Source organism: Malurus melanocephalus, unplaced genomic scaffold (genome assembly GCF_030028575.1).
Source record: "Malurus melanocephalus ecotype Western Australia unplaced genomic scaffold, MMel_1.1 scaffold_711, whole genome shotgun sequence".
NCBI lineage: Eukaryota > Metazoa > Chordata > Aves > Passeriformes > Maluridae > Malurus > Malurus melanocephalus.
Genome location: NW_026623943.1, coordinates 128,342 through 151,926, shown reverse-complemented (window position 1 = coordinate 151,926; position 23,585 = coordinate 128,342). Strand labels below are relative to the sequence as shown.

Here is a 23,585-nt window from a genome sequence, read left to right as displayed (position 1 = left end):
TTAACACAGAATTTATAGTACATATTTTAACACATCTCAAATTTATCAGCTTTAATAAAATTCTGTTTTACTGACACATCTATTATATAACTGAATAATTATATAATTAGTCACATTGAATTTTCACAGAAACTTCAACACCTTCTATTAMTTTTAAATCAGTACTTTTGGTTGTCTAATTTTGTGTCTTCCTGTTGTCTTCCTCTTTTCATAGATACATGTATTTTATGCTTCTTAAACTCCTACTTAATATGTATGATTCACAGTAAAAACGAAAAAAAAAATTCACTATATTCTGAAAAAATATAAACCTGACTGAATTACAGATAATAAAASATAGAAATGGTTCCCTCTTTTAAATCACATTTAAACATATTTGCACTGTAGTACTCTTAACTTCTACATTTTTGCAAACAAGTCCATACAGCTGTATTTTTTCTGRTACATTCAGCCATCCCCAGGGAAAACCTTCTTTATAACAGCAGCAACTATATGTGGACTATTTTTTTTTTTAAGCTACTTGAGCTAAGAGGATGGTGACAATACAAAAGAAAATAGGAGTAAATAACTGACCATTTGTCAAAATTCTTTTCTGTTCCTGAGGTAAAACAATAATGAGCTACACTGGTCACAGACATGAGTTCCTGAAAACTTTTTCACATATGGTGGATTCAGTAATTGGCATTTGATGATAGCCAAATTCTCCAGATATTCTGTCTAAGTCTAGACAGATGTATATTCCAGATTACAGATCAAAAGTCTGAAAAGGAATTTCTGTTGGCTGCTGTGCTTCTGGGTATCAGAAGAGTTGCTATTTTGTCAAATTTTCAGTGTTCTACTTATCCACATTCATGCACCACAAGGAAAGTGAATCGACTCAAAGGGAAAGGGAGAGAGACTGGTGGTAAATAAGGAATCAGAGTGAAAGTAAGGAGATAAAAAACTGTGAAGCTAGATAAATCATGAGAGATAACAGAAATGAAATGGAAGGGAAAAAAAAAAGTTTTTGCACTGGCCAGGTCAAAGGAAAATAGAATGATTAACTAAGAACCCTATATTGTATTTAATTTCAATAAAGTGAGTAAGTTTGGGAGTATTTTTGAGGAACTCAGTAATTATGTGAGTTATCACTGAATTCTCCATAGCACTTTTGAAAGTTCTTACCCAGTGTTGGATAAGAACAAGGTTGGAGACGTTAATGATGAGCTGTGTATCCAAGCTATACCCACCATTTGTTAGAGAGATTGCTTTGTGGATTTGGMTAGAACTGCCAGGATCAATAGAGAAAATTGTGTTCCAGTGCCTGAAAAACTTCCCCAGCATTGTTTAATTTATTAGCATAATTGTAGCTAGGAAATACTGGTATTGGCTAAGATRTCTGATGCAGAAAAAAAGGAATAGAGAAAGAAATAATCCCACATGAACTTCAAGATAAGGACACAAGCTAAGAACAAATAAGGATAAATCAGAATAAGTCAGGACAAAGAACCTAGTGGAAGAGAAATCCAAGATGGAATAATGAAAACCAGAATGATCCATGGCATCCAAAACATGTACTCTTTTAACAAGCAAAATTGTCTCACTTTTCCTGAATCTCATCACTCTTCTAACATCAGCATTTGTGAAACTTGCAAGTCTAAACTTAAGAAGATATTTTTTAAGTCTTATTTGTTCCCCAAAATTAGTTAGAAAAAAGGGATAATGGTTATATTCCACTGCAAGTGGAAGATATTAGAGATTTGGATATCATTGTAAGTTTCTAATTCTTCAAGATGATGTTACAATAGCACATGATTTCTGACATAGTTTGGACTTTGTGTGACTGTTTAAATGAAAGAATATTACAGAAGTAAATTCACATGAAACAAATTAGAAAACAGGGCAATTGTACTACTTTTAGGGTTTTCTTTTCATCCATTTGTGAAGGCTGGCCCTCAATTACCTTAAACCACAAAAAACCATTCAAGTTTTACACCTCATATAATGGAGTACATCATATGGCACAGACAACTCAAGGAGCAACTGAAAATCTTAAGCTTTTGTAGAAAGYGGGAATTTTCTTTTTCTACTTTTCCATTGCCTCATCCAGTCTCCAAAGTTCTCAGAGATAGCCACAAAGTTCTTAGATAGCTTCATTCATATTAAAAATATTTACCTTCCCCCGCCTTCTTTCTGAATCTCCTTCTTTCCTTAATCTACCCTCACATGCCATCTTTTGCAGTCAACAACTCCATTTKATGTTTCCATGTGATATTTTAATGAAACCTGAGGCAAAAGAACCATACACTACTCGAGTATTTTCACAGTTTTTTCCCCAAGGGAACAACACTGTCTTTCATCTTTCTCTTACCTCCTCTTTTCTTTCCCTTCCTCTTATAGAATGATTTAACAATACCAGTAGTGTTTCTTGCTRTTCTGTGCCAAGGCATTCTTGATTTTGCCCCAGTATTCCTGTGCCATTCATTCACTAAGGAATCAGATTGTATCCTTCTTATGCTTCAYAAGAACTTCTTCATTTCATGGATCYYTAGCTTGAAACCCTCTGGATGATGCACATTCYAGAGTGGCAAAGCCACAACTGACAKGAGTGGGCACTACTCYTTGAACATGTAGAATACTACATAAATCATGGTCTTACATTGTTAGAATAAGTATTTCTCAAACATTATTCCCAAAAAGAGCAGTTTTATCTTAAATTATGTTTATTTGCTGTTTCTGTTTTCTATTAAGATGGTAGAGCTATTATGTTATAAAAAAAAACCAGCACATATCCTGATTAAATATATCAAMGTGAACAGCAACTTGTGATTAAATCATTACATGTGCATTTAGAGAAGATTAAAACTGCASAGTTTTTGGTAGCCATTTCAAATTAAAGCTAAATCAAATATATGATAGAATCATCATGATAAAATATTGTTAATTTAAAGAATATAAGAATGTCTTTTGGTAAACTAATCGGAAACAGCATATATTTTATACGTACATGATTCAAGGCAACAGAAGATAAATCTTATTGGCATTTCCACTCTTTTAATTACTGGATTTTGTAACATTAGCATTCTTTCTTTCATGTTAATGCACCTCAGTTACATTGTGTATAACAAGTTGCTTAAGAAGGATAAACCCCAAATCTACAATGCATTAAAATGTAAAAACTATTCAGAAGAAAGGTTTGAGTTATTAATTCTGAATTGTGAGTTATTAATAAGTTTACACTTTAAAAAAGTACCAGCTTATGAAAGGAAATGAAAGTGACAATATCCAGCTCACAGAAAAAACTTTTAAAATAATTTTTAATGTAAATTTCAAATTATTATTTTTTCTTTCAGATATTTCAAATTTTTAAAGATTTATGCAGTTACTTAAACTGAGAATTGATTAAGACAGCAACATAGGAATATTCTTCAAAAAATGCAACTGTTCTTTCAGTGATCTTATGTAATTTGAATTATGTGAATATAAGACACTCTTTTAAAGTATTTGAAAAACAAGAAAAAGATACAATTTTCTTGACTGTCCTATTGAACTTGAAAAGTCTGAAATTTTTAATAGCTTGGAGATAAGAGATAACAAAATGCAATCAGCCTTGTAAATGATAAATAAGCATTTTGGATGATTAAGATTAAAAAGAAAAATATTTAAACAAAAACACTATTAATTAGAATGTAGTGAACAGAAATATCAACATCTGCCTCGACAGGAAGTATACAATATATGCACCACAATACCTGTATACGCAAACTGAACAAGATCCCACAGTGCATTGGGGTCTATGCCTTCCATTTTGATCTCTTCTTGCTTGGCTTCACAAACATCACTTGTAAACATGGCAGCAAAGTAGTCAGAGACAGAACTGAGGACGAGTCTGCAAAAAAGTCAGAAACTGATATAATTTGCTTGAATATATGCACTAGAAAACTTCATATATATGTTAATATTCATATAGATTAAAAATTATTAGGAGCAGTATATTATCAATGCACATAGGCAGCAAAACACAGCATGACATTTAATTCTAATTTGGTTTTGCCTCCTGTGATATGAACCAAGTGTTACTTTAGCATATGACTATAAAACAGACACAGAAATTAGCACTTAGTCTTTCTGATAATCTTCCAATCACACAGGTGTCCCAACTGTTAATAAGATAATCTGTCAGTCTCAAAGACAATTTATTAATGACATGCATTTGATAATTCAWAGGTACTCTCCTTTGTTCTTAAAGGCTTATTTGTTATAAACTTTAATGATAGAGTGTGACTTCAGACAATCTATAAATCTTCCACTAAACTGTGAGGAGCTTACTGTGCTACTCACTAAAAATATACAATGGAATCACTGTGTAATACAATATTTTTCTTAATAAATGTGTCTACAGAAAATAATTTGAAAATACCTACAAAATGTGCATGGCTTGTTGTTTAGGGATCTGATCTAGATATATCTGATCTACATATATCAATACCACACCAAGCGTCAGGTAGGATTSTAATTACTGGGGCTTTAAGTTAAGGCATTCTTCCAAATACCATCTAGAGTGAAATTTTGATCTTGTTAGGACTGAATATTCACAGATGATCTTGAGATAGAAATGTGATACAGCTATAAATAGTGTACCATGTGCTTCCATAAAGATGATCACATTTCTGGATTAATTTGAAAACATTATATCCAAACACATTAACAAAAGACACAACAATCACAACTGGAGAACTTGGAAACCAAGAGAAAAACATTTAACCTTCTGCATATTGTTAAGTAGCTTGTTCAAGGCAAATAATTATTAAAAAACAAAAATAGCAGAGAAAAACAAGTTAATTCTCATCAGCCAGCAGGGTAATTGATTGCCTTTGCTCTCTTAGCTCATCCCAATAGCTAAGTAAAGTATGACAGCTTGAATTGGCTTCATAATTTTACAGTGCTTTAAGCTACTATATTTTACCAGCAAGTACAGCAGCTTGAAGACATATATATCATCTTTGCCTCTAATGATGGGAAATGACTAAATAGGTGTAATAGTTTTATCACTTTTCATGCTGTGGTCAAYTCTAGAAATCATTAATTTTAGAAGTAAACATCCTAATTTATAAAAAGTTCACATTTATATTTATGTAATTACTAAAAAACAATAGATGACTACAAAAGGATGAACTTAGAAACATACTTTGGTGCTGCCACCAGAAACTCCTAATTTTCTATTCTTTCATCATTGAGGAACATTTACTTCTATGTTTGTTTATTTATTTCATTCTATCTTATTTCTATCTTATTTATTATCTTCGTAAATCTTCTAATACTTTTTCTGACCACTTATAAATAAGTGAATTTATTGTTAATAGATGCTTTAATAAAAAAAAACCACGGAAATAATGGAAAGGAAAAAAAAGCATGAAATATTGATGGTGTTCTATGGTATAACTTTCACAGACAGCAGAGACAATTTATGTATGTTGTGTTACTACATTACGATTGAGATTTTAATTYGAGACCATTTTGAATTAGATGTGGCTTCAGATTTACTAGCCATCATTTAAAATCAACTATGGGTATTCAGCTTGGTCATTTGCTAAAAGAAAGGCCAAAATCCTTGGCTGCATCAAAAACAATGGACGAATGAATGAACAGAATTTTTGATACACTAGTTAATGATCAATGGAAACATTTTCAAACAGCAGTATCTTGTATTTTTAATTTACATAATTTATGTTCAGCTGTTATTTGTTATATAATCTTACTGTGGACATATTGTCAAATATAAAGCAAACAAACAAAAAACAACAGAGGGAGGACAAAAATAAATAACAGAAGGATTAACATCTCTTACACAAACTTCTATAAAAATATGTTATTTTCCACAGTTTGGGTSAGAAAACTCCAAGAAGCTCTCCAATGGATTTCAGCTGCAAAGGGGCATTCAGTCTAAAGRAACACACAGCATCCAGTCAAAAGTGGGGATAAAAAAAAATAACACAGAAGTCAGGTACTCAGCATTACCCATTTTTCTCAGAGGTTTATCCCTACTGGTTTACACCACCTATCAAAGAAGATGGCTTAAATGTTCTGTGATGTAGCAGCACACCRACAGAAGCAAAACAAGCTTTTGAACAGTGATAAATAAAGAGGATTGGGTTTTTTGAGAGTCTTATGTTAATCAATAGTTAACAGAAATACTAAATCAGTTGTTTTATCAACTTACTACAAACAAAAAAAAAAGTTTACTGTTTTCGAGACACTAACTTTTACCTTGGGAAGTGCTCTGCAAATTGAACTGAAGTGAGAGGAACTTGCTAATTACACTTAATTCAGAAAGGTGACACCTTTTGCAAATCTTTACTGTGTTCCAAGGGTTGAGATAGAAGATCAAAAGTGAGAAATCAAAGAGATCAATTAATTTGTAATGATCTGCTGCTTTTTGTAGATCAGAAGTCTCCAAACAGCCCAAAATCTTGGTTTAAAGGCATGTTGACCTATTAATCAAGAAAGGTCAGGTGTCTGAGGATGTCATCTTTTTCAACTACTGATCTGGCAGTGAGAATACATAATAAACTCTTTTATCCTTGAGACTCATAGCAGGTAACTCATGGCTTAAAGCAAGTTTGTGAAMCCAGAAAGATTTTCTCCAGATTAAGGGACTTCTTTACCTTCACAACTAATTTCAGCATGGTAAGTTTCTGGTTTATTTTATAAATGTGTGACTAAATTTTATAAATTTATTTTGTAAATATGTGACTGATTAAGGTTATCAGGATATCAGACTTTATTTTAGTTTATTATAGAATATTTATTTGCCATTTTTACATCTGCTTTCATATATACCTTTGATACAGGACTGCCTCAACACTGATGGTGCATTTATTAATTAAAAGAAGCAAACAAAGCTTGATCGCTTAAAAACTTTAAGAAAATTTTAAGCTCTGAATTCTGAAAGAAATAAAATCTCCCTTTCAATGAATAGTAGAATAATTCACAACACAAGATGAATATTGACCTGTCATAGCCATCCAGGGCCACCGAGATGATYAGAGGGATGGAGCACCTCTCCTATAAGGAAAGGTTGAGAGAATTTGGCTTTTTCAGCCTATAAAAGAGAGGACTTTAATTGTGGCCTTCCAGKACCTAAAGGAGCCCACAACAAAGATGGAGGAGGGTTCTTTATATGGTTCTATAGTGATAGAACAAGGCAGAATGGCTTCAGAGTGAAAGAAGGTAGGTTTARATCAGATATTAGGAAGAAATTCTTCACTGTGAGGGTGGTGAAGCACTGGAACAGGTTRGCCAGAGAAGCTGGGGCTGCCCCATCCCTGGAAGTGTTCAAGGCCAGGCTGGATGGGGCTCTSAACAACCTGGTSTGGTGGAAGGTGTCCCTGCCCAAGGCAGGGGGAATGGAATGAGATGATCTTTACAGTCCCTTCCAACTCCAACCATTCCATGATTCTATGTTCATTGCTTTTAAATGTGATTAGCTGCTCTGCAGAGGACATCAGCTACACTCTGTRTGTCTGCTAACAGCAAAGCTCTACAGACAGCTCTGAACTCAGTTGCTTAGTTGCTTCACAACTCTTCCTGCAGCAAACATTTACTGAATGTACACAGAAGGCTCCACATTATCATAAATTTTACGGCTTGTAGAACATATTCTAAGGTATATCCATGCATGCACTTGAAATAATTTCAGGGAAAAAAAGGAAGTAGACATTAGTCATATAGAACAATTCCAGAACAATGTGGACAGTACAATCAAGAGTGGCATCTTTTCTGAATTAAATACAGCAAAGGACCAGGCTATGGAACAGATCAACTGTTTTGGACTGCCAGTGGTAGTGATTACCTTTCCTGATTACTGTGGCAATTCTTTTTGAGAACAACTATGTAATGGTTAATAATAATAATAATAAKRAGAAGAATAACAATAATAATAATATCCACAAAGAAGCCAAATAGAGAGGCAGATGGAATTTTGAAGATAATTTATTAACCCTGAAACAAGAAGGTGTTTTTTTGTCTTTACTCAAACACAGCTTTCTTTAGTTTTAATTATTTATATAACACATATCTCTAAGAGACACCAATAAGCTACACTAAAATGATGTTTTCTCTTTACTCYGAGGGCCATGCCTTTTGAGATGACATTCTTAACTTTCTTTAATTCATCTTCTTTTAAATCTTTCTGTCTCAGAAACTTAACGGAAAATACAGTACCTCTATCTCTTCTACTGTACAAAYTGAAACACAGTCCTACATCTCATTGTATCTCTTACATTGTCACAATGTTTTTAGGAATGTTACACAAATCCAGCCGCAAATTCARTCATCATTTCCACCAAACACATAATGTCTACCAGAACTTTATTTTTCTTCAGAAACTGCAAGTAATGCACATRTCTCAGTAAAGAGATTTGATAAAAAAGTCCAGTGTTCAAAGCACTCCATCAGTGTGTTCTTGTTTAACTTCTGAAGATACCTGCTACTGTAGCCAGTATTTTGAATTTCATGCTGTTTTGAACCAGTACAAAGATGAAAAAAAATTTAAAAAAAGGACATATGAATATAAGTGATTTCTCAATTTTGGGAATGGGCAGAACAGGCAAAACGTCACAGTGAGGAAGATAAGAGCTGAAGAAGATCCATTATGATCCAAATACAAAACAGAGCTCAGTGTTTTTCTCCAGAAGAAAACCCATATATTCAGACAGAGCATACATATTTGATTGTAGAAAGACAACACAATCAACTGCGATACTCAATTTGCAGACTTAATGATTTAATTTATTCACTGTATCTCCACAAGAAAAAGAGGTAAAAAGCTTCCAGGAGAAGGAAAAGTTCAGTTCTATACTCTCTGAACTATCAGTAGAAATGTCAGAAACACAGACACTAGGTGTGATGAAAGTATAGAGATAGATCTGCAAAGTCATTAGAATGTGACTGTTTAAGTATCTAGATTTTTAAAGTCCATTTGTCATCCTTTTCTTCTATAATGCATCTGTCTAAAATGATGCAGTAGTGCATAATTATTAATTTATCTTCACAACCCCTTCTTCCATAGATCTTTGGATCTTTGGTTTGTTCAAATCCCTGTATGTGATTTTCAATCCCTCTTTTGATGGTGGGTTGTCACATCTTCCTGACCCAAGTAATTCTTATATGTAACTTTTTGTCATTCTCTAATCTAACCTGAATTTGTCTGCTTTATTTTCATATTCTGTATCATTTAGTTTCTTCCTCATTTTCAATTTTTAAAAATAAAACAATTTGAAACAGGAATCAATCCCKTAAACATCGATGTCAGACAGAATCAGTTTTGAATTCAGGTTTAAAGCTGACCTATGAAAACCTTGCTCAGTCGTGAACCACACAGTGGAAGCCAGACAGGTCACTCACAGAATCTCAGGAGAGATAAGTTGGCTGAACAATTCTTTTTGCTTTCTTAGGACACCTCATCCTTGTTTCTCTTACCCTTCAAAGTCCATTTTTGTTACTGCACCTACTTTCACTCCATAAAGTAATAGCATTAGTATTCTGGTTTAATACAATAATAAAATWTCTCTAGTTGGAAAGGACCCTTAAGGCTCCTAAAACAAAAATAAAATGTGATAAAGCACATGGTCCAGATGCTTCTTGAACTCTTACCACTTCCCTGGGAAGCCTGTTGGAGTGACTTACCACCCATCTGCTGAAGAACGCTTTTCTAATATCCAGTCTGAAATTCCCCTGACTCAGCCTTATTCCATTTCCTTGGGTCCTCTCACTGGTCACAACASAGATGAGATCAGCACCTCCCCCTCTGCTGTTCCCCTCAAGGAAGCATGATGTGGTCACCCCTCAGCCTTCTTTTCTCTAGGATCAACAAGTAAGTAACCTCAGCAGCTCTGCTTGCACATTTTTTCCTTTAAAACCTTTCACCACCTTGGATGCCATCCACTGGACACATTCCAACAGTCTGMTGTCCTTATACTGTGGCTCCCAAAACTGCATGCAATACTCAAGGTGAGGCTGTACCAGCACAGAGCAGAGCACCCCTTGATGAGCTGGTGATGCTGTGCCAGGGCATGCTGGCACTGTAACCCAATTACAGAGTTCAATCTGTAATTTCTAGAATTGTAATGAACACAGTAAAATGAGCAGCTCTCTGTGCTTGTCCAGTCAAACCTGTCTAAAACAACATAGAATAAACACTATAAAAAAAAWTTCCAGTTATTTGGACTTTTGACTGCAGACCACAGAGAAGTAGAAAATGAAATGTAAAGGTGTCTGAAGGTTTATTGTAAAATCTAAATAAGATTATGGCTATTATTTTATGGTCAGTCTTCTTATTAGGGCATTTTTCCAGCTCAGAAAGGAYTTATATGTATTGTAGAATGGAAATGACAAAAGTGAAATTAAATTTACAACTAAAAGATGTGCAACCAAATATGACCAACTATTAAAAATAGTAGGGGAAATGAATGAAATAATTTTAAAAACTCATGATTTAAATATKTTAATGAAGGCCTCTGTCTGGTTTTACTTCTTAGCATTTGGACAATAACTTCAGCTTTGCCATCTTGAATATTGCACCTTTTTCTTTCTCTTACTGTTATGGGAGTCGCAATATAGACTATCCAGCTTCTTTGTTTAACAGAAATAGTCTCCGTGTCTACACTCACTTAGGGCAAAAGGAATTTTGTATGGTCTAATTTGCCAAGATGACTTTATAGTATTCCTCTGCACCAGGAAGTTAATTCATGAGTTCAGAAATGCATTGGCTGTGTTTCTGACCTCCTGCTGGGGAACYATAGTCCTGATCTGAATTTAGCATCTCAGCAGAGAAATCAGGACACAAGCAGGGAATAGCTCACCCTTGCCTTATACAGAGTTAAGATGCAATAATACTTAGCAGGAAATTCTGAATTATTCTCTGCATTTTCATCTAAACTCTAAGATTGAATTCTCTTATGCATTAAAGGAAAGCGTATTGTTGAGATCAAAATCTYAATGAAGAATAACTTCTTTAAGCTCTAATTGTTGTCCAAAACCAAGCAGTTTCATAAATASTGGCATCTTTAATACCTGACAATTTAATAGAACTCTAGAAATTCTAATGTAATTATAATTTTTATACCAATAATTATCATTAAAAGTAAATAAGATTTTTTTCAGTTCATTGAAAGGTACAGTTTATGGGAATAAAGTGTTCAGTATTGTACTGTAAGTGTCTGAGAGACTCTACAACAGATTTATCAGAGTATCAGGATCTTAAGCTAGAAATGATGCTATGTTCAGTGAAGCTATAMAGTATCCCATTTCAGAAATTTCCATCCTCTTCACATAAAAACATCATCACAGCAGGGAGAATTGTTTGTCACACTCACCATCAGTTTGCTAGTTGAGTGCTGCTTGAACTTTTGAAATTGGTACAAAAACCCCTCACCTTCAAAGCCCCAACCTTCAAATCTACCTTTTGCAGCCACTTACACTCGTGTTTAAAGCAAGAGGAAAGAAGCATAAGGGGCAACAGGAAACACTGTTCTAAGGAATACACATATCCATTTGCTTTTGTAATTTCAATATTTCATGCTTATCTCCTACCTATGTGCAGGTATCTTGCGATCCCCAGCAATCAGGATAACGTCACAGAGCTGCTGCTGCTTCAAGTAGCTCTCCATCTTCCTGAAGGTTTGCTCTGCATGGTGAACAGCCTGGTAGAATTCCTCAGAGCTACACGAATCCATGTCACAGTGGGGTGGCAAGGGATGGCTGGCTCCTGACAGCCTGTAAATCACAAGAGAGACTCCATGTAGATAGATGTGACCAGGTGTTGACTTCACCACAGCTTCCAGATTCTGAYACAAGTAATCAGTGCCTCCTTTCCCTGTTGTCATCACCAGAAGTACAAGATATAAAAATCTTACTGCATTGAGAGAGAAACTCCCAATTTTTGAGATATTCTAGTGATKTGCTTTTGAATTATGTTTTGTCCAAAAGTGTTCCACATAATCTCCTACAGCCACTGTATGGGGCTCAACAGTTCCAAGCAGAAAAAGACTGGTCCATCTTTCTGTCACAGGAATCACTAGGCCTCACACAGCTGGAATCCTGCATAATTGAAGGTGGCATGCATAAAATTTCACAGGGAACCAACGCAGCTACTTTTTCATCTTGCCCCACCATCCACCCCCACCCNCCATGTACCGGTACTAACTTAACAGAATGAGCTATCATTTAAAATTAAGTAACTTCATTATACCTTAGCTTCATTTAAAATTAATAAATTCATTTTTGTAACATTAAGTCAAATACTGAAAAATTATCAGTTGTTTTAAAGAAATTGATAGTGCCATTTCTGTGCTGGAAAGGTAACAGTATGTGTGAGCCTGAGTATAGGAAATTGAACTGGCAAAATGTTATTAAACATGATTCCTCAACATAAATAGTTATAAATTGGTGATTTAGAAAGAAAGAGTTGCTTAATTCTGTTAGAGCTAATCTTGTTACATTGTCAAGTACTTCATGCCAGATATTTTCTCCTAATGGATCAAACAAAACAAACACATTCATTCTGTGATTGACATAATCTGTTTATGTGTTCCTATCTAACCTGGACTTCAACCATGTTGATCAGAAAACCAAGTTTATTTTCACAGACACTTTCCCACAAAACTCTAATGATAGAACTAAGCTCATCAGAATGAGCAGTGGGCAAAAATATCGGCTTTTTTTTTCTTTATTTTTTTCAATTTCACTTTGATTGTAGCCATACACAAATTTCTTTAGCTTTACTGCTGGATAATTAGAATGTCAAGTAATTTACGAGAAATAAATTAATGCCTAATAAAAGAGGTTGATAGGTCTACACAGATACATTTTTTCCACTCCTCTGGGGAATTTAGAAGTGTCAACAACAGGAATTCTGAGAAAGGAAAATAACAGGAATAAGCAGATCTTAATGGGTTCACGTTGTTTGTTAGCTCAGAAGGTAGGTCTAGGTCAGCTTACATTTGAACAGACAGGATACTAGCCCTGAATGTTTTGGGCTATTCAAAATGTTATCTTTTCCAGGTCAGAAAAAGAGAAGTACCTTGATTGAATTTAGTCTTGTGAAGTAAGATTGGACTATAATAAGCTCAGTCTGTTTTGTTCTTGAGTTGCTACGCAGCGTTTGCCACAAATTTTGCTCTCTTTCCTGCTAGCCATTTATAAGCTACACTTTCTATCCTCTAACTCAGCATATCTGTCACTTACCAMGTCAGTAAGCAAATGCTCAAAAGCAAGCCAGCATATTTTAACTATTAGCCTGGAAAATAGCAAGCRGTAAGCTTAGTAGAAGACAATAAGTTAATCTCTAATTTATTTTCTAAGAAAGCCCAGATAAAAAGCCTGCTGCTTATCCTATTCATRTGCTATCTCTGTTTCATTATGGATGCTCTGTCTGCATAATCAATGCTTTAAATTCAGATAGCAACTCGTTAAAGTAGGAATTAGTTAAAGCAAATACCATTTTTTGGCAATTACCAGTTTGTGAAAGGTACGTATAGGTACTCAGGGCCAACTAGTGATATATGAAAATTACATTTATCTTTGCATATATTGCTCTTGTTTAGGTGCACGAACCACAGATTCAGTGAGATGCTTGTTGATTGCATTCAGCAGCAACTCCAACACAAATCTGACTGAAACCTCCCCGAGTTAGCATTTGTGTACCTCAAAATCATCTAATCAGTGAACTGGACAGACTCCAGGTGGACTTTTTCCATAATCTCCCTCAGCTAGCAAGTGCAAAGCTTGAACAACTGCAGAAATTTCAAACATTTGGGAGTTGTCCAGACTAAAACATTTGTATCTTTAACAGACTTAGTTAAAAGTATAGAAATAAGGAAACCAAACCTTTCTCAGGATTACAGCAATGATACTTCAGGGCGATACTAAGGCATGAGAATACTAAAAGGCTCACAAAAGTTATCAACATTGCTAATAACCAATAATCTTATTTTTTTTTTAACGAAACCAGAGTGCATATCACATAATTAAAAAAAAAAAAAAAAAAAAAAAAAAAAAAAAAAAAAAAAAAAAAAAAAAAAAAGGAAAAAATCCACCTTAGCAAGTTTGTACAGACTAATTTTCAGGGTTAAGAACAGCATCATGCCATTAAAAGAGAAATGATAAAAGAGCCCAAAAGTGTAGAGAAAAATCCATTCCTTGACCCATTACAGATTTTAAAATAGTGCAAATAGAAATAAAAACCTAGAGAATCTAAAACATCCAAATCCACAATGCTTCTCTTTTACTAGAAAAAAAAAATACTGACTTGAGCAAGAATCAAGAGATTAAAACCTCTAGCTTGCAGTAATGCTGTTGAGGAGTTAAAGAGAAAATGCCAGGGGAAAAGGGACTTCACACACAGATTTAGCTACCGGTATCCTTCTTGTTAAGCAATTACAAAATCAGTAGTTAAACCATAATCTGAACAAAAGAATAAAAACCAAGTACTTTGAAATACAGAATTCACATGACTTGAAACTATACCACATCCCTCTGTGTGGCTTAGACTTAAAAATGTTTCCATTCTGGAAATTACATTCATAGAGGTGCAGAAAACAACAGATTCCTACCAGCGTATATGGCAGAGTGCTTTAGAGAATACTCAGGTATTTTAAAGACCCAATTTGAATGCATTTATTCTTAATTCCACTGAAGGCCCTGCCCCCMAAAAAAGAACTCTTTAACCAGAAAACGTAATATAATTTCATTGTTACTGGAATATTAAATCCTGTTCTATTTAACATTTTTCAGTTTTCACTTATGTAAGATTGATCATGCAAACTTTTGCACAACCTGTTCAATTTAATTTAGTGCATATTATTGTCTACATATCCAAAATATATAATCAAGAAACAAAATATATCAAGTTCTTCAGTGAAAAAACATTGCTTTGCTATTTATAGCTTGCAAAACCAGAAGAAGCATTCCATATATGAGTGAAAAAAATCTTCACACAATTCGTTCTCTAAAAATTACTTATTGAATGCTTAGAAATCAATAGCCTGTGAAATTGCACCAACTAAGATGGACTGTCAAAAGTCATGGCTTTCATTAGTGATCACTTGCAAAAAGGCAAGAGGGAGTTTTGTAAAGACTTTAAACAGTTTTCTTACTGCAACAGCAATGCTAAAGTTCTATTTGTGAGCAAAAGCTATGCTTTTCATTCTGCTATCAGCAATCATATCTGCARCTACAGGCTCTGCCCAGAGTTTCAGCAGGTAGAAATGCCAGATAAAAATAATCAGAATATCAAATAGGACTTTTTAGTTTTACCAATTTTGCTCAGAGATATTGTTTCTGTCTCACAGATCCCTTTCCTACGTAAAATAATTAAAAAAAAAAAAAAGAGTCCAGTGCACATTTTAAACTCATTGTTCTATAGATAAATCTGCATAATGTATACTTTACAACAGTGTTTCCTCCTACAGGCAATTTGTGAAACAAGATGCTTGTAAATCATTCTTTGAACACCATAAGGCAAACTACAATCACTAGGACATCTGTGTGCCCAGCAAAAACACAGCTGAATCCTCTTTTGTTCTGTGTTTCTGTACATCTTAATACCACCAGACAAGAAAAAAACCCAGTTACCAGTTTATTGTGTCATCTCAGACAGATTGTTTGAGCAGCTCTTCAGAAACRTAGGAAGGACAATGAGTAGGGACTATTGCACCACACCAAACCGCTTCTATAGAGAAGAAGTGTGTGCCTTGTTTAGTAGCTGTATCGAGTTTGGGTGGCCAGGTTTTGTTGGGGGGTGGAGTCGGGTACAGGGGTGRCTTCCATGAGAAGCTACTGGAAGCTTGCTCCATGTCCAGTAAAGCCAAGATGGACGTGCTGCTGGCCAAGGTTGGGTCAATCAGAAACAGTAGTAAAACCTCTGTGATAACAGATTTTAAAAGAAAAAAAAAAAAAAAAAAAAAGTTACTGCATAGATGTAATTGCAGCCAGAGAAGAGCAGGATGAGAAGATGTGGGAGGAACAGCCCTGCAGACACTGAGGTCAGTGAAGAAGGAGCAGGAAGAGGTACTCCATGTGCTGCAGCTGACATTCCCCTGGAGTCCCTGGTGCAGGTMATGGTGAAGGAGCTGCTYCTCTGCAGCCCATGGAGCATCATGGGGACACAGAGATCCACCCACAGCCCACGGCAGAGCCCCATCCTGGAGCAGGTGAATGTCTGAGAGGAGACTGYGAACTTGTGAGAGCCCTGTAATGCACAAGGGTCCTGGCACGGACCCGCAGACCTGTGGAGACAGGAGCAGATTCTCACTCTGCAGAAAATTTTCTTTGATAGGACTTGAGACCCATGCTGGAGCATCCAATGCCTGAAGCACTGCTCCCTGTGGAAGAGTGACCAGCTTGCAGCAGTTTGTGAAGAACTGTTGACCATGGAATGGACGTACATTGGAGGATATCAAGAACTGTCTACAGTGGGAGGGACCCCATGTTGGAGCAATGGAAAGACTCTTCTCCCTGAGCAAAGTCAGGAACAACACGTGATGCACTGACCACGACCCCCATTCCTTGTCTCCCTGCACTRATGCAGGGGAGTAGGTAGCGGCTGGGAAGGAGGAAGGAGTGGGGGAAAGGTGTTTGTTAGATTTATTTTACTGCTCATTATCCTGCTCTGGTTTTGTTAGTAATAAATTCAGTTAATGTCCCCAAGTAGACTCTGTTTTGCCTGTTTCAGTATTTACTAAGTGATTCTCCCAGTTCTTATATCAACCCATGAACCCTTCGCTGTGTTTTTTCTGCCCTGTCCAGTTGCAGAGGGGAATGATAGAGTGGCTTTTGTGGGTGTCTGGTGTCCACCCAGGGTCAACCCACTACAGTAGCTGACTGGAAAAAAATGCAGACATATGGTKTGAGAAGGAATACTTTGTTTGCAGCATGATTTTTCCAAGTTACTAAGAAAATATACAAAGCAAGGCATCTGTTTTGGTTTAGTTCAAAATACTATCAGTTGGACTTTTCCTTATCTAAGATCCTTCACCTAATCTAAACTACAAGCATAGACYTCTCTATTGTCAGTGGTGATAATCAACAATAAAGATACCATAGCCTCCTGAAATACTCGGTTACTTTAGATTTAACTTCTTTTTAAAATGTTTTATTTTTATTTTTTTTTGTTATAAAAGTAAAATGTTAAATAAAATTAATTCAATTAATGAACCATTACTAAAATAATCTCATTCTTCTGAAAGCAATTACTTACAGAATTCAGTTATACTGATAAATGCTTTAGATTCCTTCAGTCTTCCCCTGTTTTTTCTAGAATGTATTACTTTCACTGATGAAATGAGTTTGCCTCATATCCTATGCCCTTGGAACCCCTTAAAGTGTTAGTCTRTTTGGTTGGTTCTTTAAGTGTTCAACTGATCCTTTATCTCTTTGCACTTTCTCACCTTTTACCCTCTACAATCTTCTAAACAACTGCTTCAAACTTCCTATTCCCTCTCTTCTTTCTCCACCGTGCAGTGTCCAGTCTTAAAAACAGCGTAAGCTTTTGCTCACCTCCACTATACTCCTTCCGATATTGTGCTCTACTTTCTGCCAATGTTAGTTTCAGCATGTCTCTCCAATACTTACAGCTCACAGCAATTCAGAKTCCATGGATGAACAACTAAATGGGCTCAGCAGTCACAACACTGTCTTGACTGATATTGAAAAAATAGAGTTTCCAAATAAAGATTGAGAGTGAGCAGCAACAATTTAAAATAGACTGATTTCAAACTTAAAAAAAAAAAAAAAAATACTTGCAAAAAAATTAAATATATGCAAAGTCTGAAGTTTGTTGTTTCTGTGATTTTTTTAATTAGGTCAATGGTTGGACGGTTGGGATGATGGGGCTATTTTCCTCAATAGACAGCAAAATGCCTCATTGTAATGCTTTTATATGACAAGGTTAAAAAAGTTTCATTTTGATATTGTTTTAAATTACAACTATAAACTGCCTTAAAAGACATACCAAAACACTTATCTCATAAGGAAAGCTTTTATCAATTTTATTCACTTAGGAATTTTTGAGAAGATGYAATACATAAAATATTCTGATACAGAAGTTTCCAACTGAAAAWTTACAGTTTTGTGTTACTAATGGGGATGTTTACTTTCCAATTTATATATTCTTAGAGGTAAAATGGAAGATAGCTCAGACAGAAATGGTGCCATTACTGAGAAAATATCCATTATATATAACCCTTCCAGTAAAAAAAAAAACAAAACATTTTTAGCGACTGTTTTTTCAAGTTCGGCAAAATTCCCCAAAGCATGCTTTTAGTAAAGAGCAAGCTTGTGGAACTGACTTGATTTCATTTCACATATGATAATTTATTCAATTGGGTATTTTAAGATAAGATTTGTTTTTTGGAGGGTTTTTTGTTTGCTTTGTGTGTGTGTGTGTGTGTGTGTGTGTGTGTGTTTTTGTTTTAATTCACAACGTCAGATCTCAACAGCTCTTGAGACACCTAATGTATAAGGAGATGGCTAGACAGATCACTCAAAAATCACCATCACAGGCAAAAAAAGAGTCAACTTGGTGAAAATAATTTAATTTACTAACAATCAAAACAGAGGAAATAAAACACCTATMTTAAAACACCCTCCCCAGTAACTCCCATTTTTTGGGCTCAACTTCACTCCCAATCTCTCTGYCGTCTCCCCCTCAGCAGCACAGGGAGATGGGGAATGGGGGTGCAGGAAGTTCGCACTTTGCCATTCCTTTCTCCTCAGGGAGAGGAACCCCCTTCCAGGGGTGCAGTCCTTCAAGGGTCTGCCCTGGGGTCAAAATTCCKATGGAGAAACCTGCWCCAGTGTGGGCTCCTCTCTCCATGGGTCCACAGCACAGCCTCCTTCAGTCACCCACCTGCTCTAGCCCGAGGTCCCCCATGCAGGGGGGCACAGCTGCGTCACCATGGTCCACACCACAGGCTGCAGGGAATCTCAGTTCCAGTGCCTGGAGCAGCTCCTCCCACCCCTGAACTCACCTTGGCGTCTGCAGGTCCATTTCTCTCACGTGTCTCACTTTTTATTTCCCCCTGAAAATTCAAAATCTYCAAATCATGACCAAAAAAAAAAAAAAAAAAAAAAAAAAAAAAAAAAAAAAAAAAAAAAAAAAAAAAAAGATAAATAGAAATAAAACTAAACTAACTCTCTTCTGACTGATAGCTTAGTTGCCTCATAGGATCTAAGACAATGAATATTTTGTTCTGTGTGCTTGTATTTTGTGCAACATCCACCAATCAAAGGAACACTTTTAAAAAAAAATTCTTCTTTCAAATCTACTCACTGCTTCTTACAGTGTCTTTGAAATGTAACTATTATCTCTTAGTGTTTCTTCTCATCATGTAAAAATACAATTTACTGTAGTGTATCACAGCAGAAAATTCATACCTWAAATCATTCTCAACCTTTCTGAAACTCATTGCAACACAAAAATGATCATTTTATAAACCCTATTTCAAGTTCCAAACACTTCCTAAAGTCCAGAGAAAACTGTTGAATGAAAGTTKATTTTTTTATTGTTCATCATGGCAGTCCTGTCAGGCACCTGACAGCTGTAGCAATGATACACTACAAACCTCTGTCACAAGTTAGCAGCCATCACTCTTCCTTGAAAATAACACTTTCTGSCCCCCATCCCATATCTTTGACCTATTCTGCCTCTAAATAGTCTTGATGTGCAACAGAGAAAATGCAGGTTTGGACTGCTCACTCCCACACACAGCTAATGCTGCATCCCCTGCTTTTTCAGCTTTGCAAGACCAAATAGAGGGAGCAATTTGTTCCAGCTGTTCCTGGAAAACAGATGATTAACTCAAACGAATAGAGTTCTCCTAGCTACACATAGGTATATTTAAATGGCTTGGACACATATTGATACATTTTACACATTCACATTGCTATCAGARCTTTCTATCATATTGGATCTTGCTACATGGATTATTTTTTGTATCACAGAGGATACAGGAAACAAAGAGCCTACAAGTATAAAAGCCCTGCAAACAGGTACGAGGTACATATAAACCCACATGACTGAAAAGTTAACGGTCTGTACTACTAATGGACACATTTCTTTCCAATTTATGTATTCTGGGAGATAAAATGAAAGATAACCCAGACAAAAATAATGCCATTACTGAGAAAAYATCCATTTTATATACCTTTTCAAGTCAAGAAAATTTTCAACAACTGTTTAACTCATGCTATGCAAAATTCCTCAAAGCATGCTTTTAGTAAAATGCTATGCAAAATTCCTCAAAGCATGCTTTTTTTTCGGGAAAAAGCAAATGCTTCCTGAAAGGAGGCAACCCATTCTTTCAAAAACATAATCCAGAAAAGATGTCACAGGAAACCTCTATTTTAAAATACATACACCATTGGAGAACAACCAAGAAGTACAACCACCTTTTCTTAAGTTACTGACAGTAGTATTTCTCTTTTTCTAGCTCAAGAATCAAGCGAGCCTGTCTCATTGAAATACAACCCAGCTGTTTTGCTTTCCTCCTCTTTTGCTTTTACCATCATAGAAGTAGACAAAATTCCTACTGAAAGGAAACAACTTTGCTTTACACCAGGAATAATTCTTTTAAAAGTAAGGTTCCTTCTTCAGATAGGCATTTCTTTCTCCATTCTTCCCCAACCCCATCAAAACCATTGCCCTCATTCACCGTGTGCATTTAATGAAGATTTTGACTCCAAGTTGAAATWATAAATAAATAAAACTGTGCCACTGCAAATATGAAATCCCTTATATTTGTGAAACTGCTGGCTTGTCATTAAGAAAAAAAAAAATTGATGTATTGTCTTCCAAGACTCTTATGCTCTTAAGGCARATAAATACGTAAAATATGAAAGTGTCCTGCATTCATCACAGGCATCAAGTRTTCACAATGCATTCACAGTACACTCATACTTTAATTACTCAGTTGGTAATGCAACCCCCTCCATTATGAAGACAGATTGCCATCATAAAACTTTTTAATACTCTGGTTAAATATTTCTAGCATTTTATGATTTCTACCAACCAAAAGCTGAATGAAAAGGATTATTAGGACTCCTAAATTCAAAACTGCATTTAACCTAACCTCAACTTCCCTACAGAAGTGGAAATCCTCCCATTTCTAAAATATAATGACAAAATTAAATCCTTTCTGCACTGTTCAAGATATACATACCATTTCCTGCAGTTTATTTTTATTTGTTTGTTTTATGGTAATAATTGACATGAATTCCTTCAAAGTATTCTCCACTTCCTTTGATCCTATCCATTACTGAATAGGCAAATAACAAAAGTTCATAAGGTAGTTGTTCATGGCAGAGAAGCCACCAGTGAGATTTAAGCTGGATGAGAAAACTTCGTGTCTSCTGTGGCATTTACAGTGGGAGTTATCACTTGGGAAGTCTGAGACAAAGACTGTTGTACAGGAGGCTAACATTCACCAGCCAGAGCAGTGAAATGCAACAGGGTGGAGATGTATTTCCCTGTCTCCTTGCAGATGTAAAGTGCTCACGATGACTACTCATTGAGCACTTTGACTACTCCCTAACAAGCAGCCACAAGCAGACAGATGCAGGAAGAAAACGAAGTAGTAGATGCCATAGTGAAAATAAGAGAAATTTTCCTTTGCCAATAGCTAAAAAAAATCATGGCAATATATTGTGTATCACTGTGCAGCATCAGCTGAGCAGTGCTAGCAAAAACACAGGCTCACAAAGCATAAGCTTTCATCTTCCTTGGTGTCCAGTTGTTAATGCAGCTTATTCCAGATGACCAAGTGCAATGAGACTCTTAAATGGTCAAACATAACATAAAATAGTTCTCCTACATCATCTAAATATCACCACCCATGCATATACTTCCAAACAAAGTGAGATTTTTACAAACAAACACACTAATGATGGCAAATTCAGAAACTGATGAAGACAACACCACACACAGAGAGTTTTCTAATACACTATGGGAAAACTCCCATATCTTTCAGACAATTATAATGGGTTTTAATTCCATTAGCTGCTGCTATCAGTGTTGTGTAATTCTCCAGGAACTGACACTTCAGAACTTCATAAAACCAGTGCCAGTGCCACTGACATAGCACATCTCTTCTATCCCATGCTACTTGGAATAATGCAACTTCAGATTGTAAAAGAGCAGTGCTGGATTTACTACTGAGACACCTAAGAGAGAGCTGCTTTGGCTTCMCTTTGTAACAGTGCCCTATTTTTTTGAATGGATGGCTTGCATTATGCCTAAGAGATGCTTGTGTCATGCTAACAATCTTGTCATGACGAATGGCCATATCTATATGGATAAACTAAGTAAATTAGCTGACACAGTTACTCATTCAGAGTGTGTGCACAAAAACATACAAGGATGCAGATCACCTTATTATTAAGAGATGTTTTCTTGCCAGCACTTAATTTGTGGCACAAGGACTTTGTATGAACAGAAGTTATATAGGTGAGTGATGGCAATGGCATTCAAAAAAGAATAAGCAAGTATTTTATGAWTTTTTTCCTCAGTATACATTTCAATAAAATTTCATTTTGCTACTATATTATGTGCTGATATTCCACAGCATACATAGCATGTCAGAGCTTAAAACACATTATGACTGCAATAGAAATCTTGTCAAAGACTGCTGGAAGCTGAATCTTTAAAATTCCCAGATTAAATTCTAGTTCAGTTAAGTACTGCAGTTGATGAGCTGGGAGATCACAACACACACAGGTGCACACRCTGCCCTTCAGTAAACTGTAGGAATGATTGAATCCATGTCCTTTTGCGAGACAAGCTTCTATGGARCTTGCACAGCATTCAGTGGCTTGCAGCATACACTCTCTTCCTGCTATTTGTTACAGATCTATCAAGTGTCATATATCTTTGGATGACTCTCATCAATTTCACAGCACCTGTAAATCAGTGAGAAAGATATGTCTGAAATACAGATATAAATTGTAGGTGATTTTGTCCTGCTGTTTTGAAGTGTCAGTACATTTTCTTGCTAATCCAGGAAATAGCAATTAAAATTGACAATTTGGTGAAATCTGTCTAAGATGAATTTGATGGTTTCAGTTTCTACACTGCAGGATCACTACAACACTGTGAACTTAACTCACAAGCAATTAGAGGCTACATATTTTATAATAGCTACCACTCATTAACCCAGCACAAAACCAAGCTATGTTCTTCATCCTATGATCAATATGAAAAAGGTCTAATGAATTTTTCATATGCATGCACGGTAGCACAAAAATCCAGCCATTAATATTGCTTTTGTCTATCACAGTATAYGTAAAATTACTATCTAGGGAGGCTGAAATCAGGCAATAGGAGTGATACGCTAGAGCGAATTAAATAAAAAGGTAAGTAGATACACATCCATGTTAAATACTGCCCTTATTTGCAAACTTGTAGGTATGGAACCTCCAGTCAAAGCCTCAATATCATGTATAGTTACAGAGAGCTACAGAGCAACCTGTGGCATAATAAATGCTTATCTCACAGAAAAGAAGACCCCAACATCACTTTTTCCACATTACTGTTCGTGATTTAAAGATTTTTT

At 35.6% G+C, this 23,585-nt stretch overlaps 1 protein-coding gene across 1 annotated transcript in view; it reads right to left on the bottom strand.

The window, feature by feature from the left end:
* KLHL1 (kelch like family member 1) overlaps nt 1-23,585 on the bottom strand; it is a 174,803-nt gene that overhangs the window by 106,770 nt on the left and 44,448 nt on the right. Inside the window, exons 2-3 of the mRNA XM_057384477.1 lie at nt 11,572-11,754; nt 3,732-3,868 (exon numbers count right to left, since the gene is read on the bottom strand). Coding sequence (XP_057240460.1) covers nt 3,732-3,868; nt 11,572-11,754 — 320 coding nt within the window. The remainder of the gene's footprint in view (nt 1-3,731; nt 3,869-11,571; nt 11,755-23,585) is intronic.